Source organism: Emiliania huxleyi (genome assembly GCF_000372725.1).
Source record: "Emiliania huxleyi CCMP1516 unplaced genomic scaffold EMIHUscaffold_1, whole genome shotgun sequence".
Taxonomy (NCBI): domain Eukaryota; phylum Haptophyta; order Isochrysidales; family Noelaerhabdaceae; genus Emiliania; species Emiliania huxleyi.
The window spans coordinates 2,490,817-2,510,890 of NW_005202428.1; the positions used below are offsets into that span (position 1 = coordinate 2,490,817).

The following is a 20,074-nucleotide window of genomic DNA, read 5'->3' on the forward strand; positions in this document are numbered from 1 at the left end:
TGCTCTGAGCGTACAGCAGGCTCGGAGAGCACGCGTGGCGAGCGCGAGGCGGACGGCTGCGGCGAGAGCGAGGCGGGCGGCTGCGGCGAGGGCGAGGCGGTCGGCTGCCACACCGCATTGCCCGCGGTCGCACGGACGCTGTCGTCGAACATGAGAGCGACCAGGCATCGGCGCATCACGAAGCGAGCCCGCGTGGGTGAGACTTTGGACATGGGCCGCCTCTGGAGGTTCCTCCACTCTTGATTTTGGGTACGGCTTGAGCAGCTCTGGCTTGAGTGCTCTGAGGTGCGCGAACGCTTTCTTTTTTCGTTGCGTGCGCTTGAGGGGCCGAAAAGGGCTCGCAGGTTTCTTCTTCTCCTTAATCGAACAAATGAAGTGAGGAAAAAGAAACCGAGGTGAATCGGCCCTCCCTCGGCCTCCACCCCTTGCCATCGCCCAGAGCGATCGGCCTTCCCAAGTTACATCCATGGGCACCGCCCAGAGCGCACCCGTGGCTGGCGCGGTTCGCCCGCCCAGCGTGCGTCTCGATGCCAACGATGACGCGCCATACGAACGCGCCATGCTCGCCGCCCTCGACGCAAAGAAGCCGCTCCCAGTCCGCGCTGTCGGCGGGAAGAGTGCGAGTCTGATGAGGCTGTATTACGCCCGGCGTCTCGTCTTACGTGCCGGGCGGATATGCCATCACCGTCGACTTTTTCGCAGAGTGGACTGCCGCTGTGACGGCGTCGAGGGAGTGGGCCGCCGCCGAGCCAAAGCTCGGGACGCCAGAGGGGCCACGGCTGTGCGTGGGCCTCAAGAGGCTGGCGCAGCGGCTGCCGCTGAGTGCCGCCCAGACCGCGTGCCTCGACACCGTCCGGCGAGCAATGGAGGCGTGGCCCGGCCGGCTGGCGGCGGTCCGCTCCTCGGCGCCAGAGGAGGACGGCACGGGCGCCTCGTTCGCCGGCGTCTTCGAGACAAAGCTCGGCGTCTCTCCCGAAGGCCTGGAGGCGGCGGTCCGGGCCTGCTTCGCGTCCGTCTTCGACCACCGCGTGTTCAGCTACGCCGGCGCGCACAAGCCCGCCTTCGCCGCCACCGTGATGGAGATGGTGGACGCAGCCACCGCCGGCGTGCCCTTCAGCGCCAACCCGCTCATCTCGGACCTCGACGAGATCATCAGTTCGCTGTCAATAGGCGTCGCCTTCAGTGCCAACCCGCTCAACTCGGACCTCGACGAGATGCTCGTCGACGCGGGCTACGGCCTCGGAGAATGCTTCATCGAGACGTACAGAGATGGCCTGAGATGAGCCGAGATGTGCCGAGATTAGGCCTCGGAGAAAGCGTCGTCGACGGCAGCATCGTCGCCGACCGCTTTGTGTGGGACAAGGTGGGCCATCGATGACAATAGCAATCCTCACAATAGCGGCGAGAATGGCCGCAGTGCTAGTAGCAGACCGGTTCGTGCGGGTCAAGGTGGGCGGCCGGCTGCTCGAGAGCAAGGTGGGCAGCAAGGCGCAAGAGGTGCGGCTGGCGGCCGACGGCGGCGTCGAGGTGCGGCGCGTGGGTGCGGAGAGGCAGGCGGTGCGGAGCCTGTCCTCGGGGAACCTCGGGTAATCGGTGGTAATCTCGGGAGGATGGTGAGAGGCAGGCGGTGCGGAGCCTGTCAGACGAGCAGCTGCGGCAGCTGGCTGCGCTCGTCGCCGCCGTCGAAGGCGCGCGGCAGAAGTAGTCTGCAGCTGCACCGGGCGAGCAGCCATACCTCACCACGCCACGCCGCTCAACGAGGCGCGTACGGACGGCCGATGGACACCGAGTGGGCGTACACGGAGGCAGGCGAGCTGCGGCTCCTGCAGGCACGGCCAGTCACGACGCTGCACCCGCTCGACGAGGCGATGATCACGCCTCCGGGCGAGCCGCGCCGGCTGTACTACGACTTCAACGTCGCGAGCGAGGCGATGCGACCACTTCGCCCCTCACTCTAGCGACGACCACTTCGCCCCTCACTACGATCGTCCTCGCGCCTTGCCTTCTCATGGAAGAGGCCGCTGCTAGGCGACGACCACCTCGCCCTTCACTTGCCTCGACCTCGCGGTCTACTCGGACATGTCGCTCGCCTTCCTCGGCCTGGCGGGCGCGCGCATCCCCACCGACCCGGAGCAGGTCTTCTTCAACGGCCAGACGCGCCAGTACATCAACATGTCCCACGCCTTCCGCCTCGTCGGGCCGCGCTGGTTCGCGAGCCAGCTCGAGATGGTGTGCGGCCCCTCGGCCAGCCTCTTGCTCCTCTCGGGAGCATCACCTGATCATCACGCAGGCCGAGCATCGGAAGTCGAGCCGTCTCTCGGCCTCAGGTGGACGTCTACCTGGCGGCCATCCTGCGCGGGGACGACTGCGACGCCGCCAAGTGCAAGAGCGCGGAATGAGTACCCCATTTAACAACGACTGATCATTCATCAAGCCGGCAGGTACAAGAGCGCGCGGCTTCCCTCCGGCCTCAGCTTCGGCAGCGTGTGGGGGCTGCTGCGCCAGATGCCGATGTGGCGGCAGTACCAGCTCGGCTCGCGCTGGGAGCGCGCGCCACTCGAGACCAAGGCGGAGTGCCGCCAGAGTGCCCGAGATCTGGCCGAGATGCAGCCGAGATGCAGCCGAGATGCAGACGAGATGCAGCCGAGATGCAGCCGAGATGCAGCCGCGTGTGTGAGCCGCGCCTGTTCATGGCCCGTTCATGGCGTGCGGACACAGGCGGAGTACATCTCCGAGGCGCGCCGCAGCTCGGAGGCGCTGAAGGCGCTCGAGGAGCGCGGCGTCACCTCGGCGGGCTTCGAGTCCTTCTACGCCGAGCTGCTCGCCGCCGTCTACCCCGTGCTCGAGCTCGAGATGGCGGTGATGCAGGTGGTCCCGTCTTCGAGGCGATCTCGCGCAATCTCGGGTAACCTCGGGTAACCTCGCGTAATCTCGGGCAGGTGATCATCCCCGTCTTCAAGGCGCTCGACACGGCGCGCGTCAAGGGGAGGACGGCGCAGGAGGGGGAGGAGGCGGGAGGAGTCGTGCGGTCGAGGTGCGGGCAGCGTCTCTCGACGGCAGCGGCCGAGCCTGTAGGAGCGGGAGGAGGCGGACGCCTTGTGCGGCGGTTTCGAGGAGGACCCGCTCATGCAGATGAACATGCAGATGTGCGACGACCTCGACCACCGCACACGACCCCTCCACACGCGTCTGCCTCCACCTCTCCCCGCCCAACTCGTTCAACAGGTACGACCTCGCGCACTTGCTGCCTCCCTCGGTCTGGGCAGAGTACGGTGAGGAGGGCCTCCCCGCGCTGACGGGTCGGATCCTCGCCAACGTGGCGCCGCCGCCGGACCGGCCTATGTGACACAGCCCTGGACACACGAGTCGGTTGACGCCTCTCCTGTCCACAGGCGGGCCGCAAGTCCGACCTGCCCGCGCCCTTCGTCGGGGCGTGGGTCTCCTTCATGCGCGAGTACGGCTGGGACGGCGCCGACCAGCTGTTTGTGAGCTCTCCCCGCTACGCGGACTCGCCGCACCTCTTGGTTTCCAAGTTGGGCCACAACAGAAGGGGGGCACTTTTTTTTCCCCCCCCCCCCCCCCTATCCGCCTCCCCTCTCCCTAGAGTACCCCCCCCCCTCTCTGGCAGGCGGCATCAGCAACCCAGCCGACATTCTGAAGGAGCGCGTCGCCAGTCGGCGCCGCGTGATGCGCGCGCAAGAGGAGCGCGGCGGACGCGGCTCGGGCGGCCTCTTTGCGCGCTGCGCCGGCGCCAGCCTCGAGAATCCTCTCACACAGCTTGTTTCTCCGGCCGCATCTTTGCTCTTTTCACAGGCGCCAACCTCGAGAAGCGGAACCTCCACCTCGACCATCTGATGTGGATCCGGAACGCGCCCAAGCTGCGCATGGCCCGCGTCACCGCCGCTTTCCGCTCGGCGCTGCTCGCGGCGCAGGCGGACCTCCTCGCCGCCGGCCGGCTCGAGGCGCGAGAGGACACGAGATCACGAGAGACCGAGATGACCCGAGATCAGCCGAGATCACCCGAGGGGGGCCTGCTCGGTGCACATGACCTCCTTGGGTCGTCTCGGGCCCCCTCCCCAGGCGGAGGGAGATGTCTTCCACGTCTCGGTGCAGCAGCTCGACGCGGCCATCAAGGAGAGCAGCTTCGACCTGAGGGCGGCCGTCACGCCGAACAGGGCGACCTACGCGCGCGCCAAGAGCGCAAAGAGCTGCCCCATGCTCATCGACTCGCGCGGCCGGATCCTCAAGCCGAACCTCGTCGAGGGGGAGCCCGGCGAGACGCTTCCTAGACACTTCCGGTATACACTCCCTAGACACTTCCTAGACACTTCCTCAAGCCGAACCTCGTCGGGGGAGGCAGGCACGCTCGTCCGGGGCTCGCCAGCTCTCTCTCTCTCCACACACACACCTTGTCAACCGCTCTCACACCCGTCTATCATCCACAGGCGCTCTCGTCGGGGCGGCGATCTCTCCCGGCGTTGCGAGCGGGCGCGTGCGTGTCTGCACCTGCTCCACCGACCCGATCGCGCCGGGCGAGGCGCGCCCCTGCGTGCGGTGCGAGAGGAGCGGCTTGTCCTCGTGCGGGGAGAGCAGGGGCCCTTCACGTAGGTGCTCGTCGCCATCGTCACCGACCCGGCGTGGACGCCGATGTTTGCGGGCGCCTCGGCCGTCGTCCTCCAGATTGGCGGCGCGCTGCAGCACGGCGCGCTGTGCGCGCGCGAGTACGGCGAGCCGGGACTTGGGCAGGGCAGAAGACCGCAGCCCGGGACGCGTCCCCGACACGTCCCCGGATGACACGCCCCCCCTGCAGGCAAGCCCGCCGTCAGCGGGATCGACGTGATGGCTTCGCTCAAGACGGGGATGCAGGCCCGGCGCACGCGTGCGCCTTTCCGCCAGAGGGGAGAGGGGGAGGGGCGGGGAGGGGGGGAGGGATGCCCAGTGCGCAGCAGCCAGAATGTCCCACGCTCTGTCGCACACCGCGCGAGGTTCTCATTGGCGACGCCACCACCTGCCCGCTCGCTCCACCCCTACGAGAGGGTGGAGTCTGTTAGTGTCGTCGAGTACTTCCCTCCCCGCCCTGACTAGGTCACGGTTGACGGCAACACCGGCATCGTCCGGATCGACGAGAGCCTCCGCCGGAGCTTCTCGCGCCGCCTCTCCGATCGGGACCTCCAGGGCGTCGAGGCCTGAGAGCATGCCTGCGAGAGCGAACGGGTCTCTCGCTCGAGAGGAGAGAGGAGCCGAGCGACAGGTGACGAGGCCCGCATCGGGTGTCATACATCGGGGCTCGAAGCCGAAGGGACCAACTCTCTCTCTCGCGCGCGCGCCGTCTGGCCGGCGGGGGTATGGCGTGTTGTGCTTGTTGGACAAGAATACTAACACCCGCGCTCGCTCATGAATCTCCGCACCAAAAGTCAGAGAACGGAGCTGTGAGACAAACACCCTCTGAAGAGACACAATATCGTCGGCGCGCGCCGCAGCTAGCTGCCGCCTCCGCCGCCGCCCGACACTCGTATGACGCGGTGCTCCGCGGCTAGCTGCTGGCCCAGCTGCCACTCCCCCTGGATGCTCGGCGTCGACCGGAACGGCTTGTCCCACTTGCGCAAGCGCACGGGTCTGCTGTCGCGGAGGAACTGGAGGCGCATCGAGACCTGCTGCCAGCTGAGGCCCTTGAGCGAGAGGGCTTTGTCGCCATCGGCCAGATAGCGCGCCTTGACGTGAGGGTGCCGGCCCGGCTGCCGCGACGCGATGATCTCGATCTGCGGATTGGCCTTGGCGAACGGCGCAAGCTGCGTCGAGATCCAATCGCGCACGCCCTGGCTGCTGCCGCCGTAGTCGCAGTACTTGAGCAGCAGCGTGCGGAGCTGCCACACACCCCGCGAGCACATCTCGGCGCCGAAAAAAGCTGGGTTCGGGTTCCTGGGCACGTGGGGCTTAGGGACCGGCCCCGCTACCGACGGAGTCTACTCAGAGCGGTGGTTGAGGCCGATTGCCTCAACTGTCAACCACGTGGTTGACAGAGGCCTCAACCCTCAACCAAGTGGTTGACAGACCCCTTCAACCCCTCAACCACGCGGAATGGCTGTTCACACCCCCCGCGCAAAGGTCTGAACACACATTCTCTGTGAACCATTCATGTCGTCTTCTTTAACGCCTGGATGCTGCATCACACCTCCCATTCACGCACGTAGCTGAAGCAAGTATCGTAAAAACGGCGCGTCGAAGGCCCCCGCACGGGGGGATCCCGGCCGACGTCATGGTCGTCCGCGGACGCGGCCCTCCGTCTCCGGAGACATTACCGAACTCAAAACTGCTTACCAAAGCCAGATACGAGCCCAGCTCAGTGAGATCTAGCAGCACATACCCTCAGTATCCAGAATAGCAAAGTCTGAAAAAGTCGGTCCGACCGCGCAGAGCGGTCTGGCTGTCTGCAGAGCTTCCGTCCGAGCCCTGAGAAATGTCGGAGGCATGTCGGCCCATGTTCGCGATTTTGATGGCGTTGCCCTTATTGCACGTGAAACAGACCGCGCCGGCCACGCACCCTTGTTCCCGGAGGCCAACTCGAACAGGTTTGAGCAATGGCCGCCTTCCATGCTCGACACGTCCGCCCGCCATCAAGTTGTACGATGAAAAATGCAGCAGGAACTTAGTTGCCTCGAAGGCCGCCCTGCTCGAAGGCCGCCCTGCTCTCGGCATTGTGTTGTTGACTGATAGCACTGTCTGATCCAACCAGAAAGAGCCGTCGAAGAGCCGTCGAGAGCTACATGAGACCCAAGTCGTCATGATGTACCAGAAAACGAAACTAGCGCCAAAATTGAGATCTCAGGATTGACATTAATTTCTCGCGCCTGCTTTCGCTGCTTGAGGCTCGCCAAACAGATACTGCGTCTATGGCCGTGTGCAACGTCAAGTCGTTATATAACCGCGACAAGACCATCGCGCCAACCGCGACTCTGTTGCTTTTATGCGGCAGCATTCACCGTGACTCTTGCCGTGAATGGTTAGTGACCGCAATACTACGCCGTGAGCTGAGCTTCACCAGCCGTTTATCTTCCTTCCCTTGCCTTCTCTTGCCGTCCGTTCTCTGTGCGCATTCCACTGCATGCGGCAGCACAAGCGTCTTCTGCCGGGCGCGCATCTGAACTCGTACCTGGTAGGCCATCGCTTTGCTGAAGGATCAGGCGCCTGAATGGCGACAGTGAGCGTCTCCTACTTATGGATTGCGCTCAAGGTACGAGGACCGCAAGAGCGCGCCGCAGGCGAAGCGATTTTTTTGGCGGCAGGGCTGTTCCAATCTTGTGATCACGCGCGAGCCTCTGAGGGAGGGTGTAGAGGATGTAGAGTGTAGAGCGCTGTAGAGCTGTAGAGATGTAGAGCGCTCTGGAGCGCTGTAGAGCTGTAGAGCTCTACATCCGCCGCGTGACGAGGCGCCTGCGTTGTAGAGCGATGTAGAGCGCGATTTTGTTGTAGAGTTTGTTGTAGAGGCTCTACAGCCAAACCGCCGGGAAGGCAGTGACTCAAAGAGGTCGAGCCGCGCTAATGGGGTTTTACCGAGCTTAGTGAAGCTCTGATGGACAGCCCTGACTATCCCTGACACACAGAGAGTCCCTCTGACGGCACACAACACCCTATAACTGCGTCATGACCAGCCTGCCATGTGTCGCCGGTGCCGCATTCGTCGCTGTGCTTCTTTAGCAGGCGGTGGACTGTCGGCTGCGAGGACGGTCGCATTTGCGCGAGGCGAGGCGAGCATTCAGACGCCTTATCTGCGCCATGACTCGCGCCAGCGCGTGCGGGAGCTCCTGGCTGAGCGTTGAGTCCAGGCGAGTTGCGCTGGCCACGATCGCTACGCCGAGCCGAGCTGACGCGCCGAGGCGCCGGCCAGTCGCAGCCGTGAGGCATGCCACAGCAGCAGAGGCATCTGCCACCCATTGGGCGGGCAGACAGAAGGCCAGGGCAGCACTGGCAAGTGCAACGCGCCTCATGTCGGAGAGCGACCGTGCCTCGTTCGCCGCTTATGATGTAGAGTTTGTTGTAGAGATTTCACGTTGTAGAGCGCCTCTACATCGCTCTACAACGCAGGCGCCTCGTCACGCGGCGGATGTAGAGCTCTACAGCTCTACAGCGCTCTACATCTCTACAGCTCTACAGTGCTCTACACTCTACATCCTCTACACCCTCCCTCACTCAGGCGAGCCTGTGAATAGGCCCCGGAGGCCTCAACCCCCAACTAAAGGGTTGACGGGGGGTCTCAAGCGTCAATCACATGGTTGAGGGGGGGCCTCAACCCTCAACCCGTCAACCACCCCTCTGAGCAGAACGGACTGACAGCGCTCACAGCTGAGTGGGGGGGGGGGGGGGGGGGCGCGGCAGTGATCCGACCCAGTGCTACTCGTATGTCCGACTCCGACCCGCTCGCTCGCTGCCTCGAGCTCAAGGACAGCGGCAACGCGGCTCTCAAGGTGGGTGACACTGCTGAGGCGATCCGGATGTACGAAGAGGCGGCGTCGCTCGCCGAAGCGCATCCAGACAAGAGCGTGCTTGCCGCTGTGTGCTCGAACCTTTCCGCGGCTCTCCTCCGCGCGGAGCGTGCGGAGGAGGCGCTGGTGGCGGCCGGCCGCTCCGTCGGCGCTCGGGTGGACTGGTCCAAGGCTCACTTCCGGCGCGGCGAGGCGGCATTCGCGCTGCGGCAGTACAAGGAGGCGCGAGAGTCGTATCGGCACGCGGCGGAGCTGGACGCCAAGGAGATCAAAGAGGCGCACGGCGCGAGCGCGGTGCCGCAGCGGGCGGACAAGAGCCTCTCTGCGGCGGTCGCCGTCTGCGACGAGGCGATGCCGGGCGGGATCGTGGCTCCGGAAGCTGCTTCACTGATGAGTTTTAGGGCACGGGCACTAGGCGATGAAGGGCGGGCTGTGGTTCCGGCAGCTGCTTCCGGGCAGAGACGTGGCGCTCGTGCGGGCGGGCGCCAGCCAGCCGCAGAAGAACCTCTTCCTCGCGGCGGCGAGCATGAAGAACTTTGTCTACCTGGTCGGTGACGCGGCGACGCGCGAGTGCTACGTGGTGGACGGCTGCTGGGAGGGGGAGGCGCTGCGGACGTGAGCACAGCGTCTCTTCACTCCTCGAGCTGTACACAGGTGGACGGCTGCTGGGACGTGGAGGGCATCGTCGCGCTGGCGAGGCGGCACAAGATGAGGCTGGTCGGCGCGGTGGGGGCGCACCTCGCCCTCCACCCACACGCTTCGCCTTCTGCGATCCACGCGCGTCTCCTGTAGGTGGGGACGCACTACCACTTTGACCACGTCGGCGGCAAGGATCGGCACGGCGGGCCAGCGCCCTCCCCCGCACCCCGGGGCGTAATGCCTGCCCCCTGACACCGCAAGGTGCCCCCCCGGCTGGTTGCCATGGTGTGCGGCCCCTTCGCGCAAGAGGCGCAGCTGCCAGGGCTGGGGGAGCTGTCTCGCGACCACGGTGTGCCGCCGCTCGTGCACTCGCTCGAGGTGGGTCGAGGTCACCCGAGGTCACAAGAGGTCACCCGAGGTCACCCGAGGTCACCCGAGGTCACCCGCTCGAGGTAGGTGGGTCGCGTCGCGAAGCAGTGCAGCCTCGAGCCGGCGGAGGTGCGCCCTCTCGAGCACGGCGCCGTGCTGCCCCTCGGCCCGTCGGCCGGCGAGATCGAGGTGCTGCACACGCCGGGCCACAGCGGCGGCTCGGTCTGCCCCTCCCGTGCGGCGGCTTCCCATCGCACCTCTCGTCTCGCGATTGCCGCTTCTCCTTTCCAGGTCTGCCTCTGCGTGAGGCGGCCAGGCGGAGCCGTCGCGTCGGTACTCGTCGGCGACACCATCTTCCCCGGCTCGTGCGGCCGGCGCGACCCGCCTCCACCTCCTGAGGCTCCTCATCGTGACGAGACACACGTGGCGATCATTCATCCTTATGAGTAGGCTCGACTTGCCGGACTCGGACGTGGACGCGATGTTCGACTCGCTGCAGCAGCTGCGCGCCCTCGGCGACGACGTCGTCATCTACCCTGGCCACGGGTACAGCGGAGACAGGACGACGGTCGGCAAGGAGAAGGTGAGCGGCCTCCTGCGCCCCTTCAGCCGAGAGCAGTGGCGCGCTATGCACTGATCCGCAACAACAACAAATGATGTGTGAGTGTTAGATTTGTTTCGGATTTGATATTTATTGTGGGATTTCTTGTAAGCTGGCTTTCTCGTAGAAGTATTTAATGTATTAAAAGGATAAGGAAGGTCCCCCGCCATCGGTGCCACCCCTGCCACTCTGGGGGGGCGCGGGGGCCCTAGAGAGGGTATCCATGCGGGGGGGAGATGGGGCGGTCCGATGGCCTGCCGCAGGCGCCGATTTTTTCGGATTTTTTCTTTTTTGCGCCATGTTTCACTTGTTTTCATGGGAATTCGGCGTACTTGTGCGGCCATGCTACCACGCCTTGCGACATCCTTTCGGCGCTGCTCTGACCGTGCCATGCTGCACAATTGAGATCACCTGCATAGCTCGCGGCCTTAGTATCAAGCATTCAGTGACGACCTGATCGTACGACCAGTAGGAAGGTGTCCTTCCAGCCGCGTGCACGCTTCTGACGCAAAGCCGTCACAAACTGCCTCAGATTGGCTGCTGGCACTCTCGAGGCTATGCCTACACAGCCTCGCGCGCATGGGCAGTCAAGAGGGACCACGCACCTTCTCCGGACAGCGCCGGTGCCTCTCTCTTGGACCGGCAAACGTGGTGGTCTCGTGTTACCAATGTGGGACCAGTGCGGCATCGCGCCATCGACAGCTCTGAACTGCGCCTCACCACTGACCGGGAAGGCCGCCAAGTGGGCCAGCACAGGTCGCACATTGTGGCAGCAGTCAGCAGTGCATGTCTGATAGCTAGAGCAGCAGCGTCAGGGTCTCGCAGGGTCGGATCGTGTCAAGCCTCTCGCCCGGCCGGCCGCGTGCAGACGTCGGCCTGTCTGCTGTCTGGAGTGATCTGTCGGCGGTCAGTACGACCGATCAGGTCGGAGTTTTCTTATGGTTAGAGGGTCTATCTGTATGTACTCCTCGAGATCTCTCCAAATCTGCCCTCTGATCAACCGTGATCATTCGGGAAGTTGGTAGTATGTGAGCGAGTATGAGCGCCGGGGCCCCGTTTCCGCACTGCTGCGCGGCGCACGGTGCCTCCGGGGGCCCCCGCGCCCCCCCAGAGACCTGCCAGTTTCGGAGGGCAAACCCTGCCCGGCCCCTAGGTGCTAGGAGCCTAGGGACCCCAGGTAAGGCCCAGGTGTGGCCTAGGGCATCACAAGGGACCAAGAGGAGTCCAGTCTGAGCCATAGAGCCCATATCTTAGCCCCCGAAGGTCGCGTTCAAATGCCCGCGGGAACGGCCGTGACGCGTCTCAGTGGTGTCCGGCCGGCGCGATCACCGAGCTGTGACGCTCAGGGAAGCCTGATGAGGTGCTGGTTTCTTTGCCCAGGCCTGGCCTTCCCCCCAGGCTGGATCAGCTGAGCAAGGTTTGGGGAGAATCCTATATTAGGATCTCTCTCGGCATGTGCTGGACGGTGCGCAGTTTTGCTGCCAAGTGAGGTCTAAGGACCACACGAGGTCGACCCGAGGTCGACGCGGGCGACGAGGCGAGGGGTGGGGTGTCCTGGTGAAAGGGCGAGGGAAGGCCAAGGCGTGGCGGCGGGCAACGACCCGCGAGCGACATGCCGACATATGTGCATTAAGGGTGTACCTACGGTCTTACGCCTGTGTGGCAGCTCTTCCCCCCGACGTGGCTCCTGGCTCTGCGCATTTGCGCGCGCCTGCTCACACCGGCCTATGTACATATGTAGATTATGTGGACGTATTTTCTTTGGCGTGGAGATGCGAGGGTCGTCCCCCCTTGCCCCACCACTTAGCACTTTTGTGTGTGTGGAGACACGATTTTACCGCGGTAAGGCTCGAGTTCACGAACTAGTTCGAGGGTTCGGGCACCCAAGGGCGAACGACCGAACCGATGCAGCGAACCAAGGGGATGCGTCCAGAGCGAACTCCGAAACCGAACGAACCGCGAGTTTACCGACCGAACCAGTTCATGAACCAGTTCGCCAGTTCGCCCGCGAACGTCAAAGGCTGTTGTTGTCACCTACAAAGATTTTTACAACAAAGCTCCCTCGCACGACACTGGGCACGGGACTGGCGCGCCCTGGCACTAACACAGTACACCCACCTACTACAAAGAAATCTCGCCGTTTTCGCGCCCTCATTGCAATACACGTGTGCCCGCCACCCGACGTACTCGTGTACTTAATGGTTTTCGGCATCGGGTCCCTCTCTGGCGGCTTCGTCAAGCTCAACGCCCTCTTCCCTCCCATCATCGCGGTCGCGGCCGCCTCCCTCCGCTGGTTTGTCGCCTCGTCCGCGTCGGAAATGGTGCTCGCGGCGCTGCCGGTGCCGGTGGAAAAGGTTCCTTTCCTGGTGGCCGCGTCACTGCCGGCCCTCATCTTCATCTCGGGTCTCTTGCCCATCATGGGCCTTGCCGCCGCCAAGCCCGACGGCTACGACAACCGCCATCCTCGCCTCATGAAGACGGCCGAGTCACTGATGCCCAAGTACCCGCTGAATTTCCGGCTGCAGAGCGCGCACAACAACACCATCGAGATGGTGGCAATGGCGGCGCCGGCCTTCTTCGTCGCTCACGCCCTCGGCCTCAACCAGCTCCTGTTTGCGAAGCTCTCTGTCCTGCTCCTCCTCGTGCGCCTCGTCTACATCCCGCTCTACGCGCTCGACTCAGACGCCGCACGCACCACCGCTTTTGTCATGGGCGCGTTTTCCATCTTCTCCATCGGGTTCGGCGCGATATTCCCCTCAACGGTCCTGACGCTCTTTGGCATCGCCGCGCAGGCCTGAGTTCACCACTCCACGGGCTCGATCGAGCCCCGCAGCGGAGACGGCTGCAGGTGCACAGGCGCAGGACAGACACCCTTTTGAGTAGCTTGGCTTCAGAGAAGTGACGCTGCCCGATGTCGGCAAATCGGGATCAGACAGGGAAGGCTGCGTGGTCACTAGGTCTAGGAACGTGAGCGTGTGGAAGGAAGAGAGGTAGGGTAGGTATAGGGGACACGCGGTTCTCGGACGCGTGTGTTGCCGTGTGTTGCCGTGTTTCCCCTTCCACCACTCGTCTTGTGGCATGTAGGCCACCGATACCTGCACAAAACCCGCAACTGCCTCCATTCTTTCTCTTTTACGTTGATGGCCCAAAGGGTTCCACGCCTTCTCAAAAACCTTCGCTGCTGCTTCGCACTCTCTCTCTCGAAATGGCAGCCCTTGTCGCTTGCTCCGCGCTCGTCACGTCGTTCGTCGCCCCTGCGGCGCCGCGCGCAAGCTCCCGCTCGTCCGTCTCTATGTACTACGGCACCGGCACCTACCAGACGCCTTTCACCTTTGAAGGCGGAGACTTGCGCCGTCGCCGCACACTCTCCCGGCAGGCAGCCTCTCTCTCTCTCAACCTCTGCCCCGGCGCTGCGACAATAGGCAACTCGCAGACCAACGAGTACGTCGGCTACAACGACATGATCCGCAACCGTGGCGATTACTACCGCAACGGTGAGTCGCTTCGCGACGCCGGCCGCACCAACGTGTACGCCGGCAACGGAATGTCGCGCTACAGCCGCGCCATGGACCGCATGTACTCGCGCTCGTACGGGATGGGCTACGGCGGCGGCTACGGCGGCGGGTATGGCGGCATGCGCGGCGGGTATGGCGGCATGCGCGGCGGATACGGGATGATGGGCGGATACGGCGGCGGATACGGGATGATGGGCGGATACGGGGGTGTGCCCTCGCCGCCCGCTCACACAGCCCTCTCTCCTCGTCGAGACGGGCGGGCCGTGTCTCATCTCTAGGCTATGGCGGCGGCTATGGCCGTGGCGGCGGGTACGGAATGATGGGCGGATACGGCGGGTGCGATGAAGATGCCCGCCCCTCCCTCTTTCCCAGGCTTGTTCGCTCTCACAGGCCCGCCCCCTTGTCCGCCAGGTACGGCCGCGGCGGCTACGGCGGCTACGGCGGCTACTGAGTCGCGTTCGCCATTGCGGCGGCGAGGTTGCGGCGGTGCCGGTTCGCAAGACTGCCTGGCGCCGCCCGTCGATCAGCCGCCGGGCGCGAGGCATGGGCGGGGCGCGACCGCGCGCATGCGGGGCGAGAGAGCGCGCACCATAAGGTGCACACTCTGGGCCTTCGGGAGGGGCGTGAGATGATGGCGGTGCGATGCACCGCCAGACGATGGGGCGGTTTTGCCGGCAGACACTGGACGAGGCGCGGCATAGTGCCCGCGGGGTGTGTAAGAGTCGTGTGTTATCGTTGTTGTCATGTGCTCGAATTACGTATATTTGAATGATGTCAAGAGTCGAAGATCGTAGGACGAACGAACGTGATCGTGAAACACAGTGAAACACAGTGAATGTGAAGCACGGAGACGCGATCTTGGGTCAACTCGAACGAGATTGTTGAAGCTTGAACATGTTCGGCCCGCCGCGTCCTTTGGCCAAAGTACAGGTTTCGATCCGGGCCACCGCAAATTTTGATCAGCAAATTTCGAGGGGCGGCCGCAAATTTTGAGGTAGATTTTGATTGTCAAAATGTGTCCGTCTTGGCACAGGATAGAGCATATAGGCGGCGAACACCCAGGTGCGCAGGGACATCGCGACTCTGCCCGCTCGCTCGACCCTTTTGCCGCGAGAGGGCGCCGGCCGCGTGTAAGAGGTGGCTGGCGCCCTGAGGCGGCAATTGGTGGCGTGGGGAGTGCGGAACGCTACTGGCGGCGTGACAGGGCCTCGTTGCGTGTGCCGCCCATCGGCACGCGGGTGCGCAGACATCGCGCGACTCTGCCCGCTCGCTCGACCCTTTTGCCGCGAGAGGGCGCCGGCCGCGTGTAATCGTGTAAGGAGGTGGCTGGCGCCCTGAGGCGGCAATTGGTGGCGTGGGGAGTGCGGAGAACGCTACTGGCGGCGTGACAGGGCCTCTCTCGGTTGCGTGTGCCGCCCATCGGCACGCGGGTGCGCAGACATCGCGCGACTCTGCCCGCTCGCTCGACCCTTTTGCCGCAAGAGGGCGCCGGCCGCGTGTAAGAGGTGGCTGGCGCCCTGAGGCGGCAATTGGTGGCGTGGGGAGTGCGGAGAACGCTACTGGCGGCGCGACAGGGCCTCTCTCGGTTGCGTGTGCCGCCCATCGGCACGCGGGTGCGCAGACATCGCGACTCTGCCCGCTCGCTCGACCCTTTTGCCGCGAGAGGGCGCCGGCCGCGTGTAAGAAGTGGCTGGCGGCCTGGCGCCCTGAGGCGGCATTTGGTGGGGTCAGCGTGCGGTGCTGAGTCTTACTCGTCGGCGCTGGGGCCAGATCCCAGCGCAGAACTCTGCAACGCTGGCATACAAACACAAGAAGACTAACCCTAACCCTAACCCTAACCCTAACCCTAACCCTAACCCTAACCCTAACCCTAACCCTAGGTCAGCGTGTGGGGCTGAGTCTTAGTCGTCGGCGCTGTGGGGCCAGATCCCAGCGCAGAACCCTGCAACGCTGGCATATACAGACACAACCAGACTAACCTGACCCTAACCCTAACCCTAACCCTAACCCTAACCCTCTAACCCTAATAACCCTAACCTAACCCACACCCCCCAACTCCACACCGCAAATTTGAAAGATCTTGATGAAAATCAGGCCCGACTGCAAATTTCTTCAAAATTTTCGCAGGCGCTCCGCGCCTGCAGATTTTGAAATAAATTCGACAAAATTGGTACCTGGCCCAACGCGTCCTAGGCCGCGTCTCTCAAGACAACACAAGACTCAAGAGCAGTCTTGTTGTTGTCACAACACGCCGATCCCTTCACCCCTCATTATCCACCTCTGAGAAGGGGGCCGCCACAGACCGAGGGTCGTAATGCAACAGCGGCACCGTCCTGTTGCTCTGCTCCGCCGCCGCCCACACTGCTCGGGCGAGCCTCACCGCCATTCCGCTCGCCCTGCTGTCGACAACGACCGCCCGCACGAAGCGCTGGAGCCCGTCGTCGCCGCTGTCCGCAATGTCGAGCACCAGCTCGTTGTGGCTGAGCGCGCACCAGCGTCCCTCGACGCACCGCTCCGCCTCCATTCCGTCGAGGCACCTACACGCACACACACGCGGAGCTCGACAGCGAGTCATCTAAACCGCCCCACTCCGGAAAGCACTTGGCCAGCTCATCCGGCTTGTAGGCGCGGGCGTCGCCCTCGAAGCCCCATGGCCGCGCCTCGCGCTGTGCGTAGTCGCGGTCCCCGCAGCCTGGAAAGCGTGCGGTCAGGAGGGGCGTTGGCCACGGTCCAAGGCTGACGGCAGAGGCTACACGCCGGCCTGGAGTGCAGCCGGCGCCGCCGCCAAATGTGCCGCAGTGGAGCTTCGTCGAGCCGGCATCGAAGGGATAGCAGCATCGTAATCGACCCCGCAGCACCTTGTGCGGTGGGGACGCAGGAGGCTAGCCGCTATGTCACGGTCACACGTCTCGGTCGACAGGGCCTCGCCTCGGCGTCGAGCAGCACGGCGGGCAGGTGTGTGTAGCCGGCCTCCGCGAGCAGCGGCACATTCGAGGCGTCGTAGAGGCCGGGAGAGCGAAGGCTGAGGAGGCTGCAGGAGAGGCGATCACCCCACGGATGGCTGCGGTCGGGCACGCCGAGAGTGTCCCACAGCGTGCGGGCGGGCGGCGGCAGGCCGCCAGGTGAACCGTTGAAGCCCGACATGTCAATCCCCTGTGAGAGTGGGTGAGGGCATGTGAGGAGCGAGGAGGGACAAGGTGCTGAATGATGTGTCTTAGAGCTCTCCTGGCCATCCAGCACGTGGGCCAGCACGCCCGCGGCGCCGCCCCACTGACCATTCAGGATGGTGACGATGGTCGAGGATGTCGGTGGCGACGGCGGTGGCTGCGGTGGCGGTGACAGAGTTGTCGATGGAGGCGGCTGCGGCGGCAGACGCGATGGTAATGGAGGCGGCGGTGGTGGCAGAGGCGATGGTAATGGAGGCGGCGGTGGTGGCAGCGGTGGCAGCGATGGAGGCGACGGCAGCACAGGCGACGGCAGCGCAGCTAGCCACACGAACAGAGGTGTTGATGCAAGGAGCAGTGCGGCTGCGGCATATCCTCTCGAGCAAACAAGCCTGGGCTTGAGGTCGGTGTCTCCACTGCTGTCATCGAGCGGGACGATGCTGTGGCTCGCGTGCAGGTGCCTGAGCATACGCGCTTCGACGGGCGCTGTGGCGGTTTCCCTCGACACTCCCCGCTCATTTCACTCTCTGTCTACTGTCTGTGTCTTGTCCTGGGTGGATCTGTGTGTCGCTCCTGTGGGACCTTCACCGCCCGTCTTGCGTCCACCCACATCGAGTGAGAGAGAGAGGGACACACAGATCCGCGCTGGTTGGTGTCCCAGTGCCAGTCCTCTTGGTCGGAAGACTGTGTTTCGCCTTCCTATCAATCAAACTGTGTACAAAAGTCCGACGCCCAACCAGCCTTCGCTCTGTCCCCAATCTCTCATGACCCGGCTCTAATCCTTCTTCCCCATCGCGGCTGATTGCGCAGCGGACATAGCAGCCCCGCCTGCGTCCTTCACCTTGTCCATGACGCCGCCGAGGCTGTCGTCGATGGCCGCCTGATAAGGGAAGCAGGTGCAGGTGGAGAAGGCGCGATGAGAAGACTACACACGCTGTCGGGGCGGTATCTCCGCCCTCGTCTCTCTATGCATCGACCTGGTGCTTGAGCAGGATTGGCCGCAGCATCTTGTAGACCAGCTGTGCGGGCAATGGGCCATGAGATGACGCGTGCACGGTATGCAGTCGTACGTGGTTGCACCCCGGAGTGCGGGGGGGGGGCTTGCGCTTGTGCTTTGGAGGTGTGCATGCAGCCGTACCTTTGCTCCGCCGAGAGCCAGGAAGACGACGGCTCCGAGCTTGATCTCGTTGTAGAAGGGGATGATGAATAGGACCTGCCGAGGGTCAGCGCGAAATATGGCTGAGATGAGGCTAGAGGTCAGCCGACACGGCAAGATCCAACTCCACAAAGGGCAAGACCCACGTAGTCAGCGATGGACTCGATGAAAGCCAGGAGCGAGTACACAAACCAGAAAGTCAGCCATTTGGTGTCGTCGTCGCCCGCCTCGGACTCGAGCGCCTTGAAGGAGAGGTAGCCGCAGACGAGGAGAATGGCGTTGGTGATGAGGCCGCAGAACGGGATCATGCTGGCTCGTGGCAGGCGCTCGGCGAGTACCACCAGCGGCCGCGTAAAAACAGCTTGCGAATGCGGCCGTCCAATTTTAGTGTTTTTCAGGTTTTCATCATCACGTTAGTGCACCATTACTCATCTGGCTCTGAACGACTGCCAAAGGTGAGGTAGGAGTCCACGGTGCTCCCCCCATCTAGCACAGCATCTTGGTAGCTGTGCCTGTGCCCTGTGGCGCGAACAGACAGCTTCGTTCATTCAGCTTTTCTCGCCCGCCGTCTGCTGAGGGCGAGGCGCCGAGCTACGGTTCCAACGCTGCAGCACTCTCTCTCTATTCACAGTAGAGATGGCGACGCGTCCTTACGCGCGCGTCCTCCGTCCCCACCTAGCACCTTGCTCTCTGCTTCAACGTGCTGCCATGGAGCCAGCGCGCCTCGCGCCATGATTCAATCCGGATACAGCGCTCAGCAGGAGTCGGACGACCTTCGACGGCTCTGTATATGGTCTAAATGGAATATGGAAAGCGGGATAACCTTTCTACATATACCTATAGTGCATAGACAGAGAGCGCGTGAGCCGTCGGGGCTGGGTGTGGGTAGCCTGTTCTGTAGATCTAAACTGTGTATATGTCACATGATGTATGTCGAGTGCAGAGTGAGTATTTTTGGGGTTCATTCGTTTTCGTTAACGTTCTTTTTGTGCATTGTGGCCATTTCGGTTTTCGCATTCGTGTGAATTTCAATTTTGAAATCGACCGTTTCAAATCTCGAATAATCTCGTGGCAAGACGAGAGATCACAGGCACATGAGACCTTCGGTCGTGCCTCACAGACGCCCAAAACGCGGCCGCGGTGTCCACCCGTCCTCATCCGTTCATGAAGAGCCCACCGAAGCGCCGCCGCGGGAGTACCGCCCCCGCAGATACTCGACAATGTCGGCGCTCTCGGCCAGCTGCACGCCGCTATTTGGGTCGAGCAAGAAGGGGCATTGGCTCGACCCGCCCGTGAGTATTTTGAGCTCCTCGCGGCGCGGGCTGCCCTTGCCGGCGGAGCGGAGCTCGTACGGCAGGTCGAGCTCGCAGAGCACCTGAAGGAGAAGGGAGTGGGATGCTACCAGCTGCGGGGAGAGGGCGGCGGTGGGGCAGCGTGCGGCCCGCGCCTCTCTCACAAGGCGGCAAAATTGGTTGCCCTCGTACGAGTAGAGGACGAGCGGCCGGTCGGGCGGGGCCGGCAGAGCAGACTTGTCGACCAGCCCCCCGCGGCCGAGGCGCAGCGCAGAGGCGACGAAGCCGGTGCCGACGCCCGGCACGTCCACGGTTGCGCCGTACTTTGCAATCAGGTGGCGGCAGATTTCTTCCGACTCAAAGAGCCGAGTATCGCCGTCGAGGAGGAAGGGCACCTGCACATTACTCCCGGCGGCGGCGGCGTACTCGGCGAGAGCGTCGCGGGAGCGAGAGCCGCGCGCGGACGGGACGAGGTTGACGACCATATCGAGCTCGGTTGCAACCTCTCGCACACGTCGGCAGAAGGGGCAGCCCTCCATGTCGTACAGCGTCGGCGGCGCTTGGTCTGTCTGGCCGCCGCGGCTGCCCTCAGTGACCGTCACACCTCGAGGCAGGCGTGCAATGGAGGCAAACCCGCTGGTGAGGGTGTCGAGAGGCGTGAGGTTCGGCACAAGGGCGGCAACAGCCGCAAAGGCAAAGGCTGGTGAGGGTGTCATTGCACGTCTGCTATGGCAGGCAGGGTTCGGACTTTTTGCGGGGTATGGTATGTGCAAGAGCCGAGACAATTTCCCCCCCGCCTGATGACAGACCTACTTGGGGGTATGGTAGGGCTAGTCTTGGGCGGTCGGGACCAATGAT

General features: G+C 63.7%; 10 protein-coding genes across 10 annotated transcripts; 6 read left to right on the forward strand and 4 right to left on the reverse strand.

Annotated features, from left to right (window-relative positions):
- Positions 1-466: 466 nt before the first annotated feature.
- On the forward strand, positions 467-1,520 carry EMIHUDRAFT_447557 (hypothetical protein; the record flags this gene model as incomplete). The annotated part of the gene is made up of 5 exons (XM_005794418.1): positions 467-617; positions 703-1,104; positions 1,171-1,236; positions 1,305-1,363; positions 1,450-1,520. Coding segments are annotated over 5 exons (747 nt in total), but the record flags the coding sequence as incomplete, so codon positions are not given.
- A 241-nt stretch (positions 1,521-1,761) lies between these two features.
- Positions 1,762-2,823, forward strand: EMIHUDRAFT_431916 (hypothetical protein). The gene is made up of 3 exons (XM_005794419.1): positions 1,762-1,928; positions 2,029-2,568; positions 2,719-2,823. Exons 1-2 carry the CDS (start codon positions 1,779-1,781, stop codon positions 2,410-2,412), a joined length of 534 nt encoding a protein of 177 aa, XP_005794476.1. The 5' UTR covers positions 1,762-1,778; the 3' UTR covers positions 2,413-2,568; positions 2,719-2,823.
- Positions 2,824-3,136: 313 nt separating this feature from the next.
- On the forward strand, positions 3,137-5,393 carry EMIHUDRAFT_431919 (hypothetical protein; the record flags this gene model as incomplete). The annotated part of the gene is made up of 10 exons (XM_005794420.1): positions 3,137-3,146; positions 3,226-3,319; positions 3,393-3,552; positions 3,629-3,748; positions 3,814-3,962; positions 4,081-4,273; positions 4,446-4,537; positions 4,609-4,747; positions 4,811-4,866; positions 5,086-5,393. Coding segments are annotated over 10 exons (1,118 nt in total), but the record flags the coding sequence as incomplete, so codon positions are not given.
- An 87-nt stretch (positions 5,394-5,480) lies between these two features.
- Positions 5,481-6,296, reverse strand: EMIHUDRAFT_194737 (hypothetical protein; the record flags this gene model as incomplete). Its single annotated transcript, XM_005794421.1, has 2 exons — positions 5,481-5,864; positions 6,273-6,296. 2 exons carry the CDS (start codon positions 6,294-6,296, stop codon positions 5,481-5,483), a joined length of 408 nt encoding a protein of 135 aa, XP_005794478.1.
- A 2,100-nt stretch (positions 6,297-8,396) lies between these two features.
- Positions 8,397-10,125, forward strand: EMIHUDRAFT_95217 (hypothetical protein; the record flags this gene model as incomplete). The annotated part of the gene is made up of 6 exons (XM_005794422.1): positions 8,397-8,846; positions 8,896-9,060; positions 9,135-9,206; positions 9,381-9,468; positions 9,805-9,853; positions 9,939-10,125. 6 exons carry the CDS (start codon positions 8,397-8,399, stop codon positions 10,123-10,125), a joined length of 1,011 nt encoding a protein of 336 aa, XP_005794479.1.
- A 2,162-nt stretch (positions 10,126-12,287) lies between these two features.
- On the forward strand, positions 12,288-12,887 carry EMIHUDRAFT_194740 (hypothetical protein; the record flags this gene model as incomplete). The annotated part of the gene is made up of 1 exon (XM_005794423.1): positions 12,288-12,887. One exon carries the CDS (start codon positions 12,288-12,290, stop codon positions 12,885-12,887), a length of 600 nt encoding a protein of 199 aa, XP_005794480.1.
- A 383-nt stretch (positions 12,888-13,270) lies between these two features.
- Positions 13,271-14,400, forward strand: EMIHUDRAFT_431920 (hypothetical protein). The gene is made up of 4 exons (XM_005794424.1): positions 13,271-13,427; positions 13,512-13,811; positions 13,883-13,940; positions 14,016-14,400. The coding sequence occupies exons 1-4, from the start codon at positions 13,295-13,297 to the stop codon at positions 14,053-14,055; spliced, it is 531 nt and encodes a 176-aa protein (XP_005794481.1). The 5' UTR covers positions 13,271-13,294; the 3' UTR covers positions 14,056-14,400.
- A 1,464-nt stretch (positions 14,401-15,864) lies between these two features.
- EMIHUDRAFT_194742 (hypothetical protein) lies at positions 15,865-17,237 on the reverse strand (the record flags this gene model as incomplete). The annotated part of the gene is made up of 5 exons (XM_005794425.1): positions 15,865-16,141; positions 16,206-16,296; positions 16,523-16,757; positions 16,845-16,874; positions 17,157-17,237. The coding sequence occupies 5 exons, from the start codon at positions 17,235-17,237 to the stop codon at positions 15,865-15,867; spliced, it is 714 nt and encodes a 237-aa protein (XP_005794482.1).
- A 306-nt stretch (positions 17,238-17,543) lies between these two features.
- Positions 17,544-18,356, reverse strand: EMIHUDRAFT_194743 (hypothetical protein; the record flags this gene model as incomplete). Its single annotated transcript, XM_005794426.1, has 5 exons — positions 17,544-17,648; positions 17,746-17,787; positions 17,907-17,981; positions 18,071-18,237; positions 18,347-18,356. 5 exons carry the CDS (start codon positions 18,354-18,356, stop codon positions 17,544-17,546), a joined length of 399 nt encoding a protein of 132 aa, XP_005794483.1.
- A 614-nt stretch (positions 18,357-18,970) lies between these two features.
- On the reverse strand, positions 18,971-19,865 carry EMIHUDRAFT_431923 (hypothetical protein). The gene is made up of 2 exons (XM_005794427.1): positions 19,372-19,865; positions 18,971-19,299 (listed from the first exon to the last, which is right to left on the reverse strand). Exons 1-2 carry the CDS (start codon positions 19,753-19,755, stop codon positions 19,087-19,089), a joined length of 597 nt encoding a protein of 198 aa, XP_005794484.1. The 5' UTR covers positions 19,756-19,865; the 3' UTR covers positions 18,971-19,086.
- Positions 19,866-20,074: the final 209 nt, after the last annotated feature.

Bases quoted from the DNA above. Each gene is read 5' to 3' on its own strand.
- EMIHUDRAFT_431916 (XM_005794419.1), top strand. From the start codon at position 1,779: ATGGACACCGAGTGGGCGTACACGGAGGCAGGCGAGCTGCGGCTCCTG. The intron at 1,929-2,028 runs GCGATGCGACCA...GGCCGCTGCTAG, and splicing joins ACTTCAACGTCGCGAGCGAG to GCGACGACCACCTCGCCCTT.
- EMIHUDRAFT_431920 (XM_005794424.1), top strand. From the start codon at position 13,295: ATGGCAGCCCTTGTCGCTTGCTCCGCGCTCGTCACGTCGTTCGTCGCC. The intron at 13,428-13,511 runs GCGGAGACTTGC...CTGCGACAATAG, and splicing joins GACGCCTTTCACCTTTGAAG to GCAACTCGCAGACCAACGAG. The intron at 13,812-13,882 runs GTGTGCCCTCGC...TCTCATCTCTAG, and splicing joins GATGATGGGCGGATACGGGG to GCTATGGCGGCGGCTATGGC.
- EMIHUDRAFT_431923 (XM_005794427.1), bottom strand. From the start codon at position 19,755: ATGGAGGGCTGCCCCTTCTGCCGACGTGTGCGAGAGGTTGCAACCGAG. The intron at 19,300-19,371 runs GCGCGGGCCGCA...CTTCTCCTTCAG, and splicing joins TTTGCCGCCTTGTGAGAGAG to GTGCTCTGCGAGCTCGACCT.